Below are 25,652 nucleotides of genomic sequence, written 5' to 3'. Positions count from 1 at the left end.
ACCATGAGCTTTACCATACATGTACCGTCTGTGCACGACTCGTAAAAATAATAAAGGACATTACAAAGAGGGGGTCGACCCGGATGAAAATTTTTGCTTCGCAAGTGCAATATTTTTATTTATATTTAAGCAGCAAGCAAAATCAATATTTCTATTTGAAAATCTGTATTGTTAATTAATTTTCATGTTGAGTATTATCTTGAATATTCAATTAATTATCTTGAATTTTCAACTTATTATTCTGAATATTCAAATTATTATTTTGAATTTTCTGATAAAAAAGAGTGTTCGATATATAAGGGTTTCGTAAAAAATTTCTGGATTGAAAAGGGCATATAATCCTATGAAAACTGAAAAAAAAACTCAATAAAAGTAACTAAGATACTTATAAACACTTGATCTAACCCTTGACTTTATCGTTAAAAATTCGGATCTAAACAATTTTTGATTTACAAAATCACAAATCAGTTTTATAAGAACAATATAAATATATGGGTATAATATAATTGACTGATGGATTTTTTTAACGTTTGGCTACCCTTTGGGGTCTCGAACGGATGGGCTTTAAACAATATAATTGGCAATGTTTTGTATAGATAACACTCACATGACTGAAGCATTAATTGTTGTTATTGTTCTTTTTTTTTGGGGGGGGGGGGGTGGGGTTCGTATTTTTTTATATTAAACTTAGTAAGGAAATCAATGGTATATCAAGATATTTTGTTGGAAGTTTGAATAAAATCAGCTATTAGCGTTAAAGCGACATTATACCATCAAATTACATCTTAAGCCAAAATTAAAATTTCGATCGTCAATATGTTCAATTCATGACAATTTTCTTTTTGGGCAGTTAATTTGCCGCTGTAAGTTATCATAGTTGAACTCTACTCTATACCTAATACTTTATAGCATCTGAGCCTAACTAAACATTATACAGATTTGTCAGGGGCGTAGCTGCCTATACGCAAATACGCAGTTGCGTACTTTTGGAAAAAATAACAAAAATAAAAACACACATTTTAAAGATGAAATAAAGGTTTTATGCAATGACTCACTGGGGCCCTTGAGCGACCCCCTCCCAAAGACCCCTCGTCGTAATTTTACGTACAAATAAAACAGGCCTAGCTACGCCCCTGTTTGTGGCCATCGCTTTGGATATTAGTTTCCACAGACTCTTTAAACCAGTTTGTGTTGAATTTCAAGATGAAGAAAAACGTTCGTTTTTTTTCAATACCGTTTGTCAACTAAGGTATAGATGCAATTAATTTGCATAATGTCCTCCAATACTAAAACGAAAAAAAAAGAAATTCCGCCGTATTTCAAAGACACCTCAATACCGATTATTTCATATACTAGTAATTATACTCCTAACCCATTAAAAAAATTCAGTTGTAAAAAGTTATTGCAGGACCTCGATATTCAAGACTTTAAAGCCAACCCTCCTGACTGTTCTTGTAAGAAGTCTCCAATTAAATATGGTCCTTCCTGTCACGTCATATGGGAGATTAAACAGCATAGAAAACGAAAATATTAGTAAGGTCCTTTCCAAACGTATCAAGTACCGCGAACCACGCTCAATAAATTGGAATTACATGTATAACTTTTAATATTCTTGTAGATGCAGTGGAGGACTGTGTAAGAAAATGAAAGGATAAAATGAGAAGTAAAAGAAAATTGATTCCCTGTGAGAGTGGGTAAAGACTGTACATGAGGTCTTTAATTTTGAAACGTATGGAAGTTTTAAGTAGGTCAATGAGTGTCAATTATGCTGCATCAGTTTTGAAAGACCCCGTGTACCAAAGACATTGTCTAAGTATATCTGACAAATAAATTGCCTTACCAGCAGACAAAGCCAAAACAACATTGTTTTTTTTTTTATTTTTTTTTTTTTATTTTTATTTATTTTTTTTTTTTTTTTTTTTTTTGTTTGCAAGACGCATTACATCCGCTTATTATCGGAGGCAGACGTAGAAAATGATAGCACTAAGACCTATACATCTACCACACTTTACAAAGAAGAGGTAGTGGAAGACCATAAATCCGTCATATTCTCTTTATGGTCTCTCTACTAAAGACGATGATTGTGATCTACCGTTATTGTATTGGGTGCCAAAACTCCACAAGAATTCACACAAACCACTCTTTTCTGCTGGATCTGCAAAATGCACTTTTGCACAATATCTAATGTTCTAGATATAATTCTTTTAAGAATAAATATAAAATAATTGATGGTGTGTTGTTGTTCTTGTTAGTATTTTAACTCCATGGAATATTTTCTCTCTTTGTGTTTTACATTTTATAACAAAAATATCGCAGTTATTGCATTGAACACGAGATAAAAAAAATACAATGCAATATTAATAAAAATATGAAGCACTTTCATATATAAGCATCGCACAGAGTCAATTTAATTTAAAACAATGAGCTTATATACAAAATGATTCTTGATCTGCATTATCTTGGACTGTCGTCTGTGGGTTGAGCAATTGATATTTCGGTATTCCTTTTTGTGGGCATACACTCTTGAGTACGTAAATAGTCGGCCGTATGTCTGTTCGCTCTTTCTAGGAAGAAGGGATAATACAAGTGGGTACATCATGTCGTCAACTGTAGTATATTTTACTGGGTTTGTTGAAGTGTATAAGGTTTCGTCTCCATAAATGATGTCTGCAGAAAAAAGTTTGGCGAGGTTCCGTGTAGTAGAAAGTGTGAGTATTTTATTTGCGTTGCTATCGTCAACTATAAGAAATCTTTCAATTGCAATTAAATGTCTGTGTCCATTTGCCGTCAAGTTAAATGTCTGTGTGGATGATAGTCTTGGTGTTTCTTTATTTCCTTAATATGTACAGTATGTTTTAAAATTGTTTTGGTGCGATTCCTACGCGTTTAATATCATGTTTATTTGGGGACGGCCGAGAATTGTCGATCGAGGTCTAACCAGAACGGCCGGAAATTGTTGATCGAGGTCTAACCAGAAGTCATATGCAAGTTTGTTTTTTCTCATTGGATATTGCGTCTTTTCTGGTTTTCCTTTTAATGTATTTCCAACAAGACTCTTCTGAACTTAATTGTTTTGCTCTTACATATCATCCGGCAGATATTCTTTTTACAAAAAGGCCTTTTTTTGCTAATAAGATTTTTTTCTTTCCACTTTGAATATTTGGTCCATTTGCTGACGCAGTGATAATGATGATTACAGTTCTTGTATCATCTGTTTTAATGATTTAGTTTTGTCCACAACTTCGAGTAAATCATGTATGACGACCTTTCCAACTTGTTTGTCGTTTTAATCCTTTGTTGTACGTTACAACAAAATTAATTGCTTTCTTTCAAATTAAAAACTGTCGGTGTTTTTTGTTGCTCAACTAAAAAGCCAAAACATTGGTTCTTCTTTTAGGCGTTAATGTCAAAGATTGCCTTATTTTTTTTTTTCAAATAGCGACATCTTTTCATTTTATTTGGGAACGGTTTTTGGAACTTAGTTTGCTCAGTTACGGAAGTTTCTTTCACAAATTTTCGGTAAGATTGTTTTCTTTTTAATTCTTTTTCACTTTTGTCTATTTTGTTTGTTTGTTTGTTTGTTTGTTTTTGTTTGTTTTCTCCTTTTTTCAGTTTTCTCTTTTTATCAATTTAGATCAAAGATCAGAATTGATATAGCAGTCGCCAGAGCCTTTAGATTTGTAAAGCCTGTTAGCATCTGCAGTTATCTTGCACTACCGCAGGAAAATAGTCCCATTGGCTTACCTCATTAAGGTTCAAGTGCAGATAGTTAGGTCCACTTTATAGGTATTTATAATACATCATAATTAATTCGATGTTATTTACGCCAATAAACAAACCGAATAAACAACTTTTACTGCGAACTAAATATGCTAATCTAATTTGGTTGAATTGACAATGATTCAATTAAAAGTAGTTGACATCTAACCTCTTAGTACCTGTTTATTTCTATGCGTTTACCCGAATAAACCAATCGTTCACTGCCGATATATTCAAATTGCCTATAAATGCTTTATTCTTAGTTAAAGACGCCAAGGTATTAAATATATAAATCCCAGTAGACGCCCAATAAAGCTTTTGATGTTTAACTAGAAATGGAAACCCTGCGAGATTATAAATAGTCATCGTTCATAGAAATGTAATATAAAGAGGTATGCTGAGTACCAATTGGAAGAACTGTTTTCAGATGTTTCACGCAGGCTCTGGTGGATCCATACACTAAGTATTTACAAAAATGTGGTAGTGGTTCCTATCAAGAAACTCGTATAAAGAAAGAGGTTCCAGGCAGGGAATACACGTCCTGTTCCAGGCTATTATGTGGCGCTCATTTTTTGCCAATCTTTTAACAAAAGGGTCGTATAAGCCCCAAAACTATCCTGATGTATTTCCCATTGTATCGTTATATTTTTATTACGGTTACCGCCTCGTGACATCGGCGGTTGTCTCTAGAAAAGCAGTGGACGCTTACCCTACCGGTTCATCTGGTCCATCCTCCCTGTTTTTAGTGGAGTCCTAGTTGCGCTTTTACTTTTGTAACTTCGTATGTATTGTTTTGGTGTGTCTGTTTTCCATTTCTGGTATTTGTCCTTGGATAGCATTATTTTGATTTCCGCTAGAATCTTTGTTCTCTTGATTACTCTTTGACTGACAGATTCGACCTAGAGGTCGATAAAATGAGTTTCGACTTGAAAATGTATTAACTGGGAAAGGCCAACTAGTAGTCAGTCTTAAAGTTTATAGTTTTCATAAACTATGCCCTAGTGAACTGTTCATCGTTGTATCTTTCTGCTTGTTTAAACATGCGAATTTACTACCAATTAAAAAAAAATAAGAAACTTCTTTAAAATGCTATATTTTTATTACATAATTATGAGTTTGAAATACTAAATTAACAGTTAGAATTCGACGAAATTAATTATTGATTTTTACAGGTAAATTTTGACATTTTCACGATATTTTAGTGCTTTAAAAACACACCCTTCCTCATTTCATCATAACTTTGTCATTATCAATTTGTCAATTTTATAACTTATACAACTAGAATCCTGAATAATTTCTCTTTCCCTCACTGCTTCTTTAAACTTCTTTAATGTAAATAGAAGACATAAAGTATTTTAAAACACATGTTTAGCTAATTAACATTTGCGGTGGCTTTCAACATGTCAGATGCTAGAGGTTAGGATGGCACCAAGTCAGAAAATGGCTTGCCAGACAACTTCTAGCATTGCTGGAGTAGGATATACTGATGATGATTAATTAACATTTGCATGTTATTGAGTCATTATCGGGAAATCAGCGGTCATACTCATCAACACAAAGAACAATTCACACACACAAAACAAAAAACAAAAACAAAAACAAAAAACAAAACAAAACAAAACAAAAACAAAAAAAAAACAAAAACAAAAACAATCGTTACTCATTAATTTAGAAGAAATTGAGTCTTTTTCAACCAAGGACTGATATCTAAGAAGAATTACGGGAAACAATAGGTAAAGCGCGGAACATACACACTGACCTAATTTATTCGAATTCGATTAGTTAATAACATATATTAAATGAAATATATTGATTTCAATGAACAGAAATTATAGCGCGGAACAACCACAATGACTTATGTAGGGTAGAACAATAATTCATTGGAATACAGCGTTAACTAATCATATCTAAACTTTAATTATTCAATTGAAAGGTAATTAAGTCATATGAGAATAGTTTTAATGGTGAAAAAGTTAAATATCAATAGGTATAACTCAACACAACCACACTGATCTGCAAATGTAACTGTCTCCAGATCCCATGAATTACTGGGTCTATGCTATCATTTAGGAGAGATACTCCTACAAAACACATTTCTACATATATACGTGGAAATAGCCCAATTCTGTACGTTGTTTATCATTGCGATATTATTTTTTTGTTGGTTCTTGGTCAATCTACTCACGTCTGCTTGAAAAACATGGCGGCAAAATCAAAACACCATGGCTGTTTTCACTTGTAACTCTGGAGTTAACTCGAATGGTGTCATAATACAGTGTGCATAAACCCCCTTGGCTAATCCCTGTCCTGTTTACACATACTGCAGGTTGTGAATGCGTTTTCTACGACAAAAGCTCATTCTGATAGTGATAGTGAACCCATAATACTACAATTTATTGTAGGTCTGGTTGCTGTCGTTTAGAAGTCACAAGCACTTGTTTCTGTCTATGTGGAAATACTATCAAACAGGGGTCGACTACCAATGCCTAAGTAGCATGGGTAGTCGACCCCTGTTTGCTAGTATTTCCCCCACATAGACAGAAACAAGCGTTTGTGTTAGAAATGAAGAAAGACCTTCTTAACTCATCAACTTCATCGATGTCGTGTGTCGATTAGCTGCGAAATCGTAGCTCTTGATCTTTTTTTTTTGATTTGCGATCTCTAACGTTAAGAAAATACAAAAAAATAGTTTGAGCTACGTTTCGCAACTATGTATCGATCTGACGGTCACAGTTTCATTGTCATGTCATGTCATAGATTTTGCTTTCAACACACAAATGTTTGAGATTTGTGATATGAAACGGATAAAGAATGGAACAGGAGGTCGCATTATAGTATTTATTGTAAAGTTTAACAATCAATTGATTTTGAAATCTCGCAGCAGTTTGTGAATTCCAGTAATCACACAATACATATGTAGTATATTATTGTCAGCTGTAGATAATAAGCAATATTCTTTGAAATTATCGATTTATATGTATAAATAAAGAATCACAGAAACTCTATTTTTATCATTGTTTTATCACGGGCTCAGCTGGCCATTTACATCACATTATTTTATCCTGGGCATTAACCAGTGGTTAAAAAACAACATAATTGGCCAGCCTGTTAAATTAATATGGGGTAGGCATTGCCTAAATCAGAGAGCACCATGAGCTTAATCATACATGTACGGTCTGTAGGAGACTCGTAAAAATAATAATGGACATTACAAAGGTGGGTGGGGGGGGGGGGTCGACCTAGATGAAAATTTTGCTTCACAAGTGCAGTATATTTATATTTAAGCAGCAAGCAAAATCAACATTTCTATTTGAAAATCTGTATTGTTATTTAATGGGAGAGTTTTTTTCAATAAATGAGTTACTTGAATTTTTTTTTTTCCAAAATTCAAACCCCATACCCCTCTTTCATTTCGCTCTCAAAATGGTCGATAATTTTATAGCACTTTGCAATACTTAACATTTTTTATCCCTTAAGGGCATATCTAGGCTAGCAACATCCATTTCAGTTTTAGCCGGTCAGATCAATCTGTACAGATACCGGAAATATTACAATTCTCCACGGATGCTGGGGATATTTTACACAGATCATGCGACGTAAACAAAATTCAGATGACAGCTGCAAATTCCAAACAAGAAAGTAATTGCCTTTCCTCTCAAAGATAAGCTATGCTTCAATTTTGATAATATAATCGGAGTTATATTTTTTTTCCAATGCGGGTTAGGATCTTGACAAAGCGACAGTGGAACAGCGGAAATACACGTACGTACATCCACATTTTTCCCAAACTTTTTAAAAACATTATATTCACTTCTTTTAATAAGTAAAAAAAAATAGAGAAAGACTGGAAAACCATCAGAAAAGATGAATTTATTTTTACTGAAACGTAATCTTAACCTATGTATTTTTATTTGTTTTGTTTAAGGAAGTGATGAATTTTTTCTCTAAGGACAATCGCTTTTTGTTACTTCCGGGACATGACTTTTTATTCGTTAGTATATTTGGGAACCTTAAGGGAAGTTTAGATAGTACATGTAATAACCATAGAGCTCACACTGCTTCTGAGTGCTTGCTATGATAAAATGGATTATTGCTATTGTGTTTAAAAACCCTTTGATCTTGCTATACGATAATTTTTAATTTCACACCAGTCGAACAACAGCGTAGGAATATTTGATGACCCAAATAACCATCTATTTGTTTACTGGGTATGAAATAATAGCTAATTTGTGGCAATATTTTCTAGTCTACAATGGAAAATGATTAAATACAGTAACTTACCTGATTAGAATGAATAAAACCCAAAATTATGTAACAAATTTCAAAAGCGATCGTCATAGTTAACGATTATTTTAAAAAAATGCGTATCACAGCTGCACAACATATTAAAGTGACGTCACAAAGCACGTCGCTGAAAAAAAGTGCGGAAAGGAAATTTTGCAATGCTTATAAAACTTTCATATTTAGGTCAAGAAAACTGAAAATAAAAGAAAACTAATACCTTACAATTCATCAAAACAGCGATTAACAGATAATTAAATATTTTCTCATTGAAAAAAACATTAAATAATCTAATAGTAAAATATATCTATGACATCATGGAAAAGAAGATCTAATATTTATCACTTTTTTGAAAAATGTCATACAAGAAATGTAAACAAATTCAAGTGTTAGATGATAAGTAATGTACTTAAATGGATGTTTTTGTTTAGTGTAACTTAATTGAAAATTTAGAAAGGGAAAAATGTTTTATTTCCCTATGTAATGGCAACCTGAGATGTGTCGCATGCACATATGATATATCAACTTTTCATCATATAACTTGAAATTCTTTCAAGGAAGTGTTCATATAAATACTTCAAATGCTATTAAATGTCACAGACAAGCTTGGAAACAATTAAAAAAACAATCCTTAGATATATTTGCCCCTAAATGTAGTTGATACATATAATTAACCCCCTGCCATCTGTTGTTTAAACACAAAATGAAAACCATGGAAACAAACATGTATCTCCAATTTGTTTAAATGAGATACTTGAGGTATAATCTGTTTTTGTCCCAACTTTCCTCCTTAACAAAATCATATTTTGACTGCATTCTTATATTGAAAGCTGAAGATTATTTTGAATTGACAAAACATGTTTTTGTTGAGTCAGTGCATGAAGTTGAAACATATTTTATTGTTCATAAACAAGGATGGTTGAGGTACAAGTTTCACAACTTAGATATACCTTCTCCATGTAGTTTCCTAATTAACAAAATCTGATTGATTTTCACTTCAAATAATGCATTATTATTATGATTATAAAGTACTGTGTGTAAAGTATGAAGAGTCACAAAAATATTGATCAAAACAAACAAAATAATGTGAAAGAGCTGCCTACATTATACTTAAAAAATCAGAAAGTTTAAAGATATATACTGTACACTGATTTTGATTGGTTGCATTCTGTCAGTGTGATGTATGGGATATTCACTGGTCCCATGAGCAGAAATGAGGTTGGATTTATATATTTTCTTTACAGATTTAAAGTCAACAATTGACACCTTACAAGACACGGAGGATGCTTATTAGTATATTGTAAAAGATCCGTCTAATTTCACAACCAAACATTACTTCATGATATAAATGTCATTCAACAAATAACAACGTACATTTGTACATGAACCTGTGGTGGTGTAAAAGATACAGTCAGGATGCACAAAATTAGTGGTAGGAACAGTCTACAATAACTGCATCAAGGGGTTCAAGTTAGTGGTTTAGGGGCCCATTATTTCTGAACCAACATCTTTGATATTTTTTTATCCCAGACATTCAATCTCTTACATCATTTTAAGGCATTTCATTTGCCTCAGTGGATCTTTGATTTGAAAATGGAAGAAAAGTTTTAGAACTTTTTACTCTTGAAAGCTAATTTTAACACCTGCTGCTATGATTTTTATAGTAGCCAGGATAGGAATTATGTTTAGTTTCAGTTAAGATGTGCATGTACATGTATATGTGTTTATAGTGATCTACAAAATTGGACAAACTGCATTTTTTTGTGTGTAAATTTAGTATCTATTGTAATTAACAAATAGATAAGCTGAAGATTTAATCAACAGTGTTAATAAAACCAAAAAAAAAAATATAAAAAATCAGAAAATATCAAAATGTACACTCTGCACAATTTATGAATTAACGTGAACAAAAAGTATATACATTTGTGGAACATATTAAGTCTTAATCTGCAAGTAGTGTCTTAAAACATTTTATTTGTATATATCAGAAGTAAAGACTGATGTCCATTTGCTGTTAGATTGTCTGAAGTGTCAGATAGATAATCCTGATGCTATGAAACAGGCCTTCCATACCTTAGCAACTATTTTTACAACTGTAGCCCCAGGTAAATTTTGCATGTTGAATGAGAAATTATAAAAATGCTTCCAGACTACATAGACATGTAGAAATAAAGATTATTTCATATCAGTAAAAATTCAGTAATTTCAATAGGATAAAACCTTTACACGTGGTATTAAATCAACCTGCAGTAAATGTATAAAGTTCTACCTGTCAATACCATAATGTGATAATGCCTGGTTACGAATTTAGAGTTACACCCCCTTAAAACGCATTCATGATCAATCAGTTGTCAATATAAATATGCAGAAACACGATTTGAATGGCTTTCTGAAATAAATCCTGCATATGGTTCCTCTAGAAATAAACATAATAGTTGTCGATAAACTGGTCAATATTGTGATATTTAGACTGCCCGTAGGACAGCGGTATTTATTGCGACAGCTATAATGACCGAGTTGTAGGCTATATAAATAATAGTTACTTTTGATTATGATTCTGACAATATCTTGTGGAATATCTAACAAGCACAAGGAACTAATATTCTGTTTATCAGTAACCTAATGATTACATTGTTGATCATTTTATACTTTTAGCAAAAAATCTAGTAGTACATCATACACTGTTGGTGAGTGAAGTCATTTTCATTCAAAACTCTTAAGGAACTAACTTAACAATCACTCCCAATGTTTTCGAATATCTTGTCATGTATGAGAGATAGAGAAAGATCAAAGGAAAAAAGTACAGATTACTGATATGTTCTAAATCTGTTTATTTTTCTTTTCATTACTTTTTGGAAAGAAGATTACTGTCTATAAGAAAGAAACCACTGAAATGATTGTTTGTTTTTTTTTTTACATTTATTTAACTTGTTAAATTAAAAATTCATTGCTATATTTAGATTCAAGAACCTTTTATAGTTACATTGTATATCAACTATAAAATCGGACTATAAGAATTTCCTTGTTTTTTGTGGCATGTTAAAATTGGCAGCTGTATAATTCCAAGCAAAGCTTCTACCCTGGTTTGTCAGAATAAGGGTGCTTAGGCTGAGCTCTATCCTGTGAGATCAGAAAAAAGATTTAAATACAATTATATCATTGGAAATCAAAAGTCACATGTACAAATGTGCATACAGCACATGTTGAAGCTGAAACTTAAGGTGAAGCCTCCAGAGTCTTCAGCTGGTTATTGAAGAGTTTAGACTGGGTCTTTATATTCAATTATTTAGTACTGAATGTATCTATTAACAAATGCCCCATGCAGGTCCGGTTGTCAAAAGAATAGGCCTGCAGCGGTGCTAAGCTCGTCGTAAAAGGTGACTAAATAGTGCTCAGAACCCTAGCCAGGGGCTAGGGCGCTCTGCCCACAGAGCAACTGGATTGTGTGCCCCAGGTGGTGGAATGGTGTACCCCTGGTGTGTTACATGCTGGGGTTGTCCGGCTATAATACGGATAACCTGACCACAAACCATAGTGGTGCACCGTGTTGGGAAAGATGCCACATTCCTCGCACGTTGTAAAATCCTACTGTGGTATTCTCCCGGAGTAGGAACCATAGGGCTCCGTCACAGGAGCATAAATTGCCGGACCCTACCCACCTCTCCCTATTTCCAGTGACAATCAAAATTTCTCGACCCCATTGTCCTTGTGTCCCATCCCATTTTTCATTTCATCATCATTTCATGTTCAATTTATCATCCAGTTCATGTTCATCGCCTAAATATAGCTGAAATATTGCTGCTTGGACATAAAACCCGAACAAACAAACAATCTATTCACAAATACATCTTAGTAGGTATAATCCTCCCTTAAGAATGGCAGTCTTTTCGCATACATCTCCAAAACTGTTAGGTTTAGTCCAATTCTGACATAGGGTTAAATTGTTCAATATCAGCAATCCTCTTGTTAATTTCAGCCTCTCCATTCCAATATGGTATTTTATATATATTTATATAAACTAATTTGGTATTAAATAAGATACATGTAGTAGCTTGTTATGTTTTTTTTTTTTTTTAGATGAAATTAAGGATTTTTTTCGTGACCAAGGAGGGTTAGATTTCATCACTACACTGAACAAGAATGTGACAAATGTCGAGGTGATAGAGTCTGCATTATATTGTCTTGGCTGTGCTGTTGAAAATAATGGTAAGGTATACTTGTATTTTCATCAGAACCTAATCTCAATAGCTTCAGGCTGTCTATGACTACATAGTGTGTGAAACTCCCCACTGTCCAACATGCCAATGGCAAATAACAATTGCATTTAGCTAGTGCAACAGGTAGATATTCAGACCTAACAAATGACTAGTAAATTAATGACCCCATGGAATACAGTTATATTAGTCCCCTAACAGTAATTTAGGTTTGCACCCTGTCCAGTCATCAGTCAGTCTAGCAAATCATTTTAGCATATATTTATTTTTTATTTGGTATATCACTTTACCATGTCAAGTTACAATTTGAGTTCAAATTTTGTTCTGGTCCATTGATTTTTTTGTTTGCTTAGTTATTTCCCTTGGATTTAATGATTGTTGGGGTTAGCACCCGAGCAGCAATATTTCAGCTAATTCAGGCGATCCTTTGGATTTAAAAAATTGATTCAGACTTGAAGTTTTCTAGACATTTTTGTTAACAAATTTTCAATGAAGTTTGTATTATGTTCTCTTCAACAGAAATGTCTTCAGGTTGGTGACTTTGTGAAATGTTTGATAAATTTACTACTTCATGTTCAAAGTTTATGTTTGATACTTCAATCAATCTGGTAGTGAAATTTTATCTGGGTGAGTTTAAAAGGAAAGTTCATCGCCAGTGTGACGAGGAGAATAATAGAAATGTTTCACAAAAAGCACTTAGTGAAATGTTACATTGAAGTAAAAATCACACTATTTCTTATGTGAAAGTAATCTCTAATTTTTTGAAACTGTAACTATTTCAAGTTCATGATACTTGAAATTTGTCTTAATTTGACAACTGAAGGTGCGAAACAGACGCATACATCAAATGTAGTTCTTTATAATGTCAGAAAATAAAAACTGAAGTACCACGGGTATGCTTCTGTCAGCATAAATTTTAATTTCTCTACTTTTCACTGTGGTGTTAAAATTGATCGGAGTCTAGGTGTCTCCACCCAACACAGAGGAGTCTCCATATGAATCTATCTAACTTTCTTCTTTGGCAAATTTAATAATTCTGTGTGTTAATCGGGATTTCAATTATGTACAGAGATAAGAATGACAAAAAGTTTAATTGAAATATTTTTACCCCTGTTTTATTTTTGGTTGAGTCACCATTTTCCTCCACCATGTAGATTGGAGAAATTAAAATGATGAGTACAATATACGCTGGCTAATAAATTTACATCATTTACTGCTAGATATAAGCATAATCTAATTCAGGTTATTGATTAAAACAAATCTTTGATTTGTTTGCAAAACATTTAGGTTAATAAAATTTTGTAGTGTATTCACAGAAAGAGTTGACAACTGTAGGTCAGTTCACCAGTATACATAAAATCCTGTCTGATGGAAAGTCTACAACAAGACTGAAACATGCTGCATCCTTTTTATTGTTAACATTAGTATCTAAAAATAGTAAGTAAATTAATATAAGGCAAGTTATAAGCCAGAAAGACAAATAACTGTTGTGTTTATTTTCTTATATACATGTAGTATGATACAAAGCAATTCATTTTCTTTTATTCCCATCTCTAATAAGAGTTAAGTTGAATAGAATTCTGATTTTTACCAGGCGCCAGCATCACAAAATTTGAAAAAATTATTTAAGTCTGAGAAAATTCTTAACTGTTTGTGATGTCATCAATTTCAAATACTTTGATTGGAGTTACTATGGATGTTAAGAATATTCTCAGACTTAAGTACTTTTTTTAAGTTTTGTGGCACTGTGACCTGGACTTGAAGCTTAATGCTTCAAATATACAAATGACAAATGTACAGAATGGCTCATAGCCACATTGAAATGGTGACCCACCATATCAAATGTTTCTTAAAACTTCTGCATATGTACATTGTGAAGGATTCTTTATTCATTTTCCAGGAGATGGAAGAGTAATCAAGGGAACCAAGGTTATAGCGGTAATCAAAAGAATGTAATCCAGGGACAAAGACCAGACATGGAAAACAGACATACACAACAAAGAACATAAAGTAACTAAAATCATACATACAAGTAACAAAAGTAAATGAGCAACTCGGACTCCACTAAAAACCAGGTGCACCGGTAGGGTAAGCGTCCTCTGCTTTTCTAGAAACACCCGCCGAGTTGCTCATAAAAAGTCAAGTCGGGGTAGATAAACGAGGAAAGGAAAACTATGACCGGTTGAATAAATCAGTTTTCATGGTGTTGATGGATACACCATAACGATCCACGAGTTCATGATGACGACTATAATTAGGATTATTGATACAAATGTAACAGATTTAATTCATACTGATCGAATTCATGAGGACAATGACAAATAAAGACTGAGGTAATAAATTGTTCCCCCTTCCCACTATTTGAGTTTAAAAAAATCATACTTTCTCAATTTGCATCATTTGGCAAATAGCTCATTAAAGCATCTTGCTTGTTGGAAATAAAAAACGAAAAGTTTTTCATATTTTTAAAAGTGATAATACTTCTAGTAAAACAAAGGTGTTTGGAAAATGTCCAAGGGACTAATATAGTTGTAATATCCCATGAGCTCATGCGTTATCTGAATTACAAAAGAGCTTTTTTGTTTGGCCTACAACATTAAGTAGCACTTTACAAAAGAGCTTCTTTTTTTTTGTCTTCAACACAGAGTAGCACTTTACTAGAAGTTTATTGTTAGACTGTAACAATATTTTAACAGTCACCTAATTACCCTTGTACAAAAGACAAATGTATTGAGAATTGGTATGGTGAATACATCAAAGAGACAAAAAAAAAACAGGACGAAAATGTCAGCCCAATTCCACACATTGTACAATTGATGGGACTTTTTAGATGTGATCAATTATGAAAGATAATATACATTTTCTTTTTTTTTTAAGGTACAGGGCAGTGTTTGGCCAAGAAAACCCTGTGTTTATCTGATTTGCTTAGTTTACTGAGGTATTTTGATTCAAGTAGTATCCAATATTTAGCTAACGTACATGTTTTATCAATAAACTGCTTAAATAGTTGTTCAGGGATTCAGATTTACTTCTATGAGAAAAAGCTAGATCTTGGGACTTTTTTTTTCATCTTGAATGAAAGATCTTCTGGAAGCCAGTAAGAGTAAATGTAAATATGGTAGGTTCAGGACCTATGTAAATGATATTTCAAAGGTCCTGCTTCAGAAATGGGGGTGCCAGACTTGGGATCAGTGCTGATTTGTTTGTCCAAATTTCTGAGAACATGAATATTTGTGGGAGATGTACAACACACTGTGATGCATAAATTGTGTCAGTCAATATCTCACAGGTAGCAAACAGGATAACATAATGTTATTTGCAGGTTTTGTACCCCACCACACAAGGTGGCAAGGTATTATGTAATATCCTGTGTCTGTCTCTCTGTCCTCTAATGGCTCCGGAGGATAACTTGAGAACTGATCAATGAATTTTGTTATAAACTTTGCACGGTTGTTTTGTACCATAAGTACAGGTCCCATTCAATTTCAGCAAAATCCAAAATGTAGTTTTCAAGTTAAGCCATTTTGAACATCATCCCTTTTTTTTTTTTCACTATACAAGTGTACGTGGCGAAGTACCACTTACTGTTTCCAAACATATGGCGACACATGTTTAGAACCAGTATGGTAGAAATCTTTTTTGCATTTATAGAAATACATGAAAACATATATCTGAGAAAGTATTATTGTGTGAAATCCTATTGAAAACATTTAATTACCGTATGATTTTTCATGAATAGTTAGAAACATATGCCTTTCATGGTGGTCCTTAACATGTGAATAATGTATATGTGCTGTCAGTTAAGGCTTCCTAGGTGCATAATAAAATGTTCAGACACTTTTTCCCACATGATATTTACAAGTAGACAAGGCAAAATAAATCTTCCAACCAAATTTTTAAATGGTTTATATTTCCATGGTATGTTTTACCCAGATGTTATCTATATTTCAGGATCTCATTACCAAGTGTGAATACTAAGGACTGTTGGTTTGATGATGCTGGGACTACAGGTCTAGAACTATGGTCCAGTGTAGCTGCCACACTCTGTATGTGTGTTAATAATCCACAGAATGGTAAACAAAACACCAGTACTGTAAAACTCTAAACAATTTATGGCCAAAAAGATAGCTTTCATAGTTTTTTGTTATCAACAGTCCTTGAATCAATATCACCAATCAGGAAATGGTCGGATCAAAATTCTGGAAAAAAATTGTTTCCAGTTTGGACTTTCTTCCAAAAATTAGTTAAGCTTATATTCAGTTCTGATCATAGTAAGCTTCTTCAACATAATGGCTGCTTCTAGTTGTGGTAGCATGAACACAGGAACTAGACTAGTACACTTGATTTACGTGTTTGTCATTAATAATAAATGTACTTACCTACCTGGAGGTGTCTTTGTAAAAAGTAACAAGCATATATTTTGTTATGGCCTTAGAACCTTAAAACATGACTGATAAATCTGGACATTATGACAGTATGTTTAAATGTTGTCCAATTGTTCTTTTTCCCTATTTCAGAACCAGAAAGTTAATGGATTTATCCTGTTGCTTATCACAGAAGAGAACCGGAGAATTTATGGATTTGTCCTGCCTCATCTGTTCTTTATTTCAGAGTAGAATCCAAGAGTCCTGCCCCTTTTTTTGTGGTTTTTATTGTATTTCAGAGGAGAACCAGAAAGTTTATAGGATTTTTCTGTCCTACCCTGTCCTTCTCTATTTCAGAAAACCAGAAAGGGGAATGATTTGATTTTCTGTATTTTTTCTCTATTTCAGGTAACCAGAAAGTTTGTTAATTTGTCCTGCCTTGTGCCTTCTATGTTTCAGAGAAGAACCAAAGAGCTTGTAGATTTGGCCCACCCTGTGTTTTTCTTACTTCAGAAAAGAAGCAGAGTGTCTGTGAACTGTCCTATCTTTTGTTTTGTCTATTTCAGAGGAGAACCAGAAAGTTTGTGGATTCATCCTGCCATTTGTTTTCTCCATTGTACATAACCATGAAGACAGTGTTGTCAAACCTCTCCTGTCTTTTATCAGGTTTACTGTTGTTAATAATGGTGAGGGGATATTGTCTTATTTGTTCTTTCCCCGTGTTAAAAAATATGTATAAAAAGTGAACTGCAATTAACTTAGTAAAGGGTGGAGTTGTAATTGGGATTAGAATTATGACATCTAGGCATTTTTTTTCTTCTTCAGAATTTCAATGTACTGTGACTTCATTTATATAGATAGAGTAGTAGTTTTCATGATTTTCGTGGTTAGTGTTGAACATCAAAATTAGACTCCTGTAGTTTACAGTACAACCAGCAATGCTGCCTTATATCTTATTCTTAATTTGCAAGAATTTTAAATTACTGGGCCTTTTATTCATAATGCGGAAAATGAAAACTGGGAGTCTCAATTCTCTGACTGATGTATCATACATAGTTAATTTGTAATTAAAATAACTTGAATGAAAGCCGGTAAAATGTCATCGTTGTGAAAAATGTGTCCACAATTCTTGTTTCAAATGTTGATCAAAAATAGCACTGCTTCGGTGATAATTTACTGATGAGTACAGAAATATTCCTCTATTTTTTGTATTTATCAACCCAAGAACTATACAACAATCCTTGAACCAAGAAAATTGATACCCATGAAAATAAATGAAATCACAGTATCATTCTTTTGCATTTTTTGTTTTGTTTGTTTTTTTTTGTTTTTTTTTATGGGACATTTTCATTTATAATGTAGAATATGATATGTTGAACAATTTTTATCACTACCACTGTTTTAAGTATAAATCAGGTGCTGATTTTGTTTTCTTTTCATTACTTTTATGATGTCTGTTTAATTTATTTAAACACCAAATTTAAACTGAATTTCTTTGGAAACATGTCATATATATATATGAGTAAAAGAACAAATTCAAATGTGCTCTGCTGCTCCGGTTTGATTTTGGACAAAAAGATTGAGGGGTTCAATATTGGAATAATGTATATATAATTAAGAATTACATTGTCATTTAATCTAGTAAAAATAACAGTCTGTTCTTTTTTGTAGAGGAAAATCAGAAACAAGTGAAGAGATGTGGAGGTTTGGGTGTTCTATCAGATAAACTGAAGAATTGTTCCAGTAATCCAGACATTGCTATACCTATTATAAGTACTCTTGATGCTTGTATTGCTGACAGTGGTAGGTACTGTGGGTCAACTAATGCTCTACTGAGGTAAAATATACCTACAATTTGATTGGTCAGTTCATTTTATGCAGTATAAGTCCTTTTTTAGCTCACCCGGCCTAAAAGGCCATGTGAGGTTTTGTCATTACTTGGTGTACATTATCTGCGTCATTGTCGTCTGTTGTCCATTGTTGACTTGTCTTTAAAAATCTTCTCTGAAATCACTCAATGGACAGTAACTCGTATATACTTGATGATAAGTGGGACCGACTTTTTCAGTCCAAAATTTCTGGAACCTAGTCCTTACCCACTTATAAGTCAGACTGATTTATAATAGCTGCATTGATAACTTCAATAAATATTGACATAAATAATTACAAGCCAGCGGTTCTTTTCACAAAAAATCTTAAGTGTCAAACTAGTCCTAAGTTATGATGTCAGTATAGATCAAAGTACTGTAACGTCACAACTTACAACTAATATTACTCTCACAATTTTTTGTGCAAAGGCTGCAGAGTTGTTTTTATAGTAGTAAGTAATTAAATTCTTGACAAGCCATGTGCATTGTTTTTATATGGCCATTTTTTCTTTCATTCTAATTTTGGTACAACTAATGACCCAAATTAAAGTCATAAATATAGGGAACAACAATGAATAAAACAGAAATTCATGATATTTTTAACAATTTTTCCAGGTTTTCCTCTTATCCAGACAACTAAAGTTGCTGAATTTGTATCCTTAATATTTTGATTATAAATACATATTGATATAAAAAGTTGAATATGGCAATGCTTTCAGTTATCTTCAATCTTGACCATGTGGTTTTTGGGTTGAGAGGGGGTTATTCTTTGCTCACACTTTTTTTATAGTTAAACCATGCAGTGATGATGGCTGTTTGTCGATGAGACTATTACAAGTATTGTTGTGTTGAGTCTCTGTGTGAGATTCCACTCAAAATGTAGCAGTCTTTGTATTGATTAAATTCACTGAGCATGGACAAAACTATAATACTTGACTTTTGAATGAGATACCATGAATATGTCATGTATGTAGCATTCAACCTTGTGACTTTTTTAGCTTTGCGTTAATAAAGGAAAGGATAAAATTATCAAATACATATTCATAATATTTAGTAGATAATAAAGTAGCAAAATTTTGAATAAACTGAAAGAACGGTTTTAACCACTTTGTTCCTGACTTGGTAAAGGCATTTCAAAGTGAAATATACATGTAGGTTAATCCATATTTTGCAGTTAGCCAAACATTAGGCTCTATGGTTGCCATGGTTACATGTAGTTCTATGTAGTTGTAATAAGGGCAAGTTCTCTTGTTATTTTGATAACAATAAATTGGTGTAGATCATACATGATAAAATGTGTCCAATATTTTTGTTACGTACTGAATTATTTTTTTTTACAAATATATTTTTCTAGAAATTGAAAATGAAGGGAATTTTTTTTTTTTTTATTTTTCCTTGAAAGTGATCTTAAAATTTATTATTTACAAGCCAAGTTTGAATTTTAATTCCCATACACTTATTCTAGCTGTAATAATAAAATAAACCTGGTTGGAGGAGGAATTTAAAAGCTGTTCTTGTTTACCAGCAGGTGTATTTCTCCTTTTCCTATGTGTGATTTATTTGCCCCTTTTTTATTTGAATTAAAAAAAAATGTTTGGATATTAGGCTATGATGAAATCTGTCCGTTTTGAGTCTGTTGCCTGTCTGCTATGTTGAGTCTCTTTGTGAGATTCCATAGCTTTGAAAAGGTCAATCAGTGATTACTTAAAAAGTCCTCTGAGCCTACAAAAGCATCAGTTATATTCTCCAATCATTCAGTCTCTCACGTGTTGGTTTGTGTATCATTATGTCATTTTATCTTTCATATGTAGTAATGGCCTGAATATAGCTGAAATATTGCTGCACGGGCATTAAACCCCCAACAATCAATCAATCATTTGTAGTATTTCCTACTTATTCTGTATTCATTAAAGTGTAGGACAGTGATGAGCAGCATCCGTTTTGAGGTACTTTTCAGCTATGTCGAGTCGCTTTGTGAGATTCCTTAGCCTTGAAGAGTCAGTCAGTGATCATTTAAAATGTCCTCTGAGCCTACAATTCTGCTTGTTCTGTATTCAAGAAAGTGTAAGGCAATGATGAGCTGTATACGGATCTGATTCTGTTCCCTGTATACTGTGTCGAGTTTCTTTGTGAGATTCCACAATAGGCCAGTCAGTGGTTTCTCAGGAACAATGATCTCTGAGCCTACAATGCAGCTTTTTTATAAGTTAATCTTTCTTTTAGGTACATGTATTACTTCTAAGGGTTCTCGGTAACTTCCATGGATTTTATCACTACAAATAACACATAACAGATTGAGAATCTGATTTTAGATGCAGGACAATATTAGGTAGCAAGAAAGAATATAAAGTTAATGAGTAAATGAGCACACTGTGCCGAGCAGGATGATATATGGCTTGATTATCACATATTAAATCTTAGTACATGTATTTTTGCATATTTTATAAAACTGGATGTAAAAGTAAGTTGTCAGTCTAGGGCTGTCTTTCCAAATTTTCATTTATTCCAGATGCTTCAATTTGAATTTAGATTTAATACTATTTTTCTTGTTTGGTGTTCTTTTTTGTTTTGTATGCTGTATTGAATTGTATTGTGTAAATTTTTTTTATAATTAAAGCCATTAATGTATGTATGTCATAATTAGATACATGCATTTATATGGCATATTCCATAAGTAAAGAAGTAAAACTTTTCCTGTGTTAGGTGTTGACATATCACAAGTCTGTAGTGCCAATTTAAGTAGGGCAATGATGCGCTACATTCCATTCTGAGTCTGTTACCTGTCTGTTATGTTGAGTCTCTATGTGAGATTTCATAACTCTGAATAGGTCTGTCTATGATCAGTTCAAAAGGCTGTGTTTTAAGCGTGAAAAAATTCAGAATTAATAGCCAGAAGCTCGTTAAAAAATTCTTGTAGACCTGTACACATGCTGTAAAAAGTTCCACCTACATGCCAGTGATGGTTACTTAAAAAAATTTTGAATTTTCTGGTTTGGTTTGGGGCTGTGGATCAAAAAGTTTACAATGTAGACTGCAATATGAGATGTTTCTTTTCCAGTTATTATACTTACTGGTTGTTTACAATGTTTAGAGGATACTTAAGGAATGGTTCAAATTTTTAACAGGTTATATTCAATAACCTGGTTTGCATCAGTTTACTTCACGGTTTATAAAAAAGTGTAAACTGGTCCAAACCAGGTTATTGAATATAACCTGTTCAAAAATTCGAAATATTCCTTTTAATTTAATTTTCTGATGTATGACAGACCAAATATTAAGAATTGATTCGTAATCAGAACGTTATTTTGTTTGTAAGAATCACTTACCCTACTGGTGCACCTGGTCCATGCTCCCAGTTTATAGTGGAGTCCGAGTTGCTCATTTGCTTTTGTTACTTTGTATGTATGATTTTAGTTACTTCATGTTCTTTGTTGTGTGTGTCTGTTTTCCATGTCTGGTCTTTGTCCCTGGATTACATTCTTTTGATTACCGCTATAACCTTGCTTTCCTTGATTATTATTTGAATAGGGGAGTGCGGACCAATTGATGTTAATGACATCATATTACCAGCCAGGTTATACAAAATAACCTAGTTTGCTCAAGGGGAACCTACCAATCAGAAAGTTTGTTACAAATCAAATTAAATTATATATGTGTAATATAAATTATACAAATGTAAGAATCATCATTCCCTTCTGTCTGTCCATCCATGTATGGTGAATGCTCAACTCCTTCTAAACCATTCATTGGAAATCCTCACATAAAGAATTGGTATCTTTTACTAAAGTAATCATGCAGTGATGACTAACATGGTATTCTGTCGAGTGATTCAGGTGATAAGACTATTACTGGTACAGTTGAGTCTCTCTGGGAGATTTCTTGCCATTGTATATGTCAATGGTCATTCTAATGGTATACTGAGCATGATTTTCAACTTCATATTGATATTATTATAATCTTGTCTTATTTGTGTAGAATTATAAAGTATATTAAAAGGCAATTGGTCACAAATGATTTTGAAGGTCTTTCCTTACTACTGTTGTCCATTTCCTTTTGCTGTCATAAAGTTTTAGAATTTTTTATCTATGTCCAAATAGGAGGTAATTTTGCAATATTTGTGAATTGTTGTGAGTTGGTGTTTTTTCACCAATTAACCATTTGTCAAGATAAGTATACATATTGACATATCAAATGATACGTAAAAGGCTGACAAATCGATTGGGAGCAGTTAGAATTACCTTTCTTCTACCACTTTTGCAGAAATCTCTACACACTGTTTTTCGCCTAAATTTTTGTGGTTGAATTATGGAATGACCTTGGTATCTGTAAGAAGCAATTAATATACATGTACTTAGCAATAATATATATGGTTGCTAGGTACTTTTCATCTTAAAAATTGGCCGTTGCTATGGAAAAAACACTAAATTTTTAGACAATAACTCCTACATCATTGAAAATACTGAATGGCACCCTATATTTTTGTTGTAAACTTTTTTATTATGCACAATTTTGTCATTTACATTACACCTCTATCTCGTATGTTTTTTGCTTTGTACATGGATTTTATAATAAAAAAAATCAATTAATGGGGAATATCTCATGTGTTGTTAGTTGTAGTGTTTTGGGATCAATAAAATGATTGTAGATCTTGATAAGGTGAGTATTTTCCCTATTTACATTTGCTTCTATGAATTACGGTTTTTGAGGAGTTAGGGTTATAAGGCTCAAGGTCACTGATAAAGGTAAAGGTAGGTCATCAAGTGTTAAATTTTTGAAAACACCATATGTCATCTAGGATGAATGGTGAAGGTTTTATATTTTACACCTTACAGTTTTTTTTAAATAAAAATTTGGCGGAAACTGATTTCATTTAAAGTTAGATAATTCATGCAAGGAATTATTAACCCGAATTGACTGACGGGACATTTTTTTTCCTAAGTACAAGACAGACATTATGCACTTTCCAGATTGTCTTTATCTGTTATGGCTTTTCCTATTGAAACCAGAATGACAAATCCGTCTTAGGGGAGATAACTCAAAGCCTGTTAACATGTCAATTCCACGCAAGTCCTAGTGATTCAGAACTACATTTTATATGCTAAAGTGTTGTAACAATGTATCACATACTTTTCTTGCAAAATCAAATATAAGAATTTACAGAAGAAAAATGATAATAATCATAAGAATTACAGTAAGGACCTTCCCCTGTGGAGAAAGACCTTAATTACTTAAGAAAGCTTTGACTTGCCCCTGTCCTTTTAGGAGGGTATATGAAGGGTAATACAAAATTACCAAACTTTAAAAATTTAAGCAATAGTGAAAAGGAATAGTCCAAAGGGAAGTGTAGAACAAAAGGCAATATCTTAGTAAAAACAGGAAAATTGGAAACCACTGCAATGGTCCTGACTTTGTACAGGCATTTTTTGATAGAAATCATTTGAAATGTTCCATATCTTGAATCATAATACATTGTACATATGTGCAAAACCTTTTACTTCCATTATGAATCTTTATTCCAGGTATATTTCAACACAAACAGGCAGAAAAAAATTGTGATCTGTCAAAATCAGTATAAAAGATGTGAAAATAAAAGGAACTAAATACAATCGAAATTAAGTAAATAATAGGTATATAAGGGTAATTAAGATATATGAACCATTTTGTCTAGCTGTCATTTTTTTTTTAGTCTGACTACAAACATGTACTTCATAGATACTGAGGCTTTTATTGAGATAGATCATTGTTTGTGCATATTTATGCCTCTAATAATCATAGATACTGAGGCTTTTATTGAGATAGATCATTGTTTGTGCATATTTATGCCTCTAATAATTGGTTGATGCTTATGTTTAGGGAGAAATCTCTTACAGAGTAAAAATATTAAGAGTTAAGCTGATATGTTGATATCATCTTTTCATGAGCTCGTAGATTGGTCTTCATGTACCAGGTATTTAAGTTCATGAATAGAAATAGTGAGAAAAACATTGTGCAATGATGTCTGCTTGATTCAGATTAATTTTCTTTTTGAGTCTGCCATTTTACAGATGAGTCCCTTATTTGGATTTTATACAGTGGTTCTCCATGGTAACTAAACATACAATGTATATGTACACAACAACAGTGTATTGATTTGAACTAAACAATATGAGGATGAGGTTCTGAATAGGGAAAAAACATGAGGTGTATCAAATAATTTTTTCTGATTTATGGAAAATGAGTTAATTGCTTTTATTTCTAGTCAATATATGGTTATTTTCTTTATACCACAATCCCAATAATTTTTTTAACTCCAGTTTAATTTTATACGACACAATTATTACATTTCTTTCCCATTAGTGCCCCCTATTAGTGATGATACAATAAGCAGGTAGTTCATGCAAGGGTAGGAAAACTGGTGGAGCTAAAGTGTTACAATGTATTTTCTGTCAGTTGATTAAAAAACATATTTGTGCAATGATGTCTGATTGAGTTTACTCTGTTCGGAACTGTTTCTTATTAGAGGCTGCCACTGTAAAGTTGAGACTCACCATGAGATTCCTTGCACTGGTATGTCAATGGTAAGTGTAAAATAAAGCACTGAGCACAAATGAATTGACTAAAGAAATTGATATTGAATGATTCGTACCTGCTCTAATCCTTGTGATGAAATATACCATATGTATGTTCTATCATTGTTTTGTTATTCTGATTTAGTCAAGTTTATTAGTCCTTTACCTGTGACTTTAGATGGAGACTTTAGGTTTACACTCTATCCATCAGTCAGTCAGTCCTGCAAATCAGTTCTCCAAGTTTTTTCATGCTTGCAGATACTCGTTTGAAAATGCTGTACATGGCTTTACCATGGGAAGTTACAGATCAAGTTAAAATTTTTCTTCTTGTCTGATAAATTAGTAAAATACTTGCATTAATAGAACCCAGGTTGTGAAATTTGCTTACTTACACAGTGTTGAAATTACGCTTTACCAAAGCTGTTTAATATGCCTCCACAAAAATTGTTTTTTTTTGTTTTTTGTTTGTTTTTTGGGGGGTTTTTTTGGGGGGGGAGGGGGAGGGGCGGGATATGTAGGAATCACCCTGTCTGTTTGTTAATGTTTGTCTATCCATCTGTTCGTCTGTCTACCTTACTTTTATGCACACCTGAACTGCTCAAGGGAATTGGATGCAAT

General features: G+C 32.8%; 1 protein-coding gene across 4 annotated transcripts in view; it reads left to right on the top strand.

Moving 5' to 3' along the window:
• Nucleotides 1-5,950: 5,950 nt before the first annotated feature.
• LOC148599229 (uncharacterized) overlaps nucleotides 5,951-25,652 on the top strand; it is a 31,608-nt gene continuing 11,906 nt past the window's right edge. For 2 of the 4 annotated variants that reach the window (XM_088557511.1, XM_088557509.1), the window contains exons 1-9: nucleotides 5,951-6,085; nucleotides 9,285-9,472; nucleotides 10,029-10,145; nucleotides 12,118-12,246; nucleotides 13,560-13,691; nucleotides 15,132-15,192; nucleotides 16,206-16,327; nucleotides 17,185-17,304; nucleotides 18,290-18,421. In XM_088557511.1, the coding sequence (XP_088413637.1) occupies nucleotides 9,457-9,472; nucleotides 10,029-10,145; nucleotides 12,118-12,246; nucleotides 13,560-13,691; nucleotides 15,132-15,192; nucleotides 16,206-16,327; nucleotides 17,185-17,304; nucleotides 18,290-18,421 (829 nt within the window). In that variant the 5' untranslated portion in view covers nucleotides 5,951-6,085; nucleotides 9,285-9,456. Of the gene's footprint in view, nucleotides 6,086-7,026; nucleotides 7,399-9,284; nucleotides 9,473-10,028; nucleotides 10,146-12,117; nucleotides 12,247-13,559; nucleotides 13,692-15,131; nucleotides 15,193-16,205; nucleotides 16,328-17,184; nucleotides 17,305-18,289; nucleotides 18,422-25,652 lie in introns of those variants that run through there. The other 2 variants (XM_088557510.1, XM_088557512.1) reach the window with 2 other exon arrangements.

The sequence above is a fragment of the Perna viridis genome, chromosome 13 (genome assembly GCF_037379345.1).
Source record: "Perna viridis isolate PV_CMFRI_1.1 ecotype Kerala chromosome 13, ASM3737934v1, whole genome shotgun sequence".
Taxonomy (NCBI): domain Eukaryota; kingdom Metazoa; phylum Mollusca; class Bivalvia; order Mytilida; family Mytilidae; genus Perna; species Perna viridis.
The sequence above is the reverse complement of the archived record's forward strand: the minus strand, read 5'-3'. Positions and strand labels throughout refer to the sequence as shown.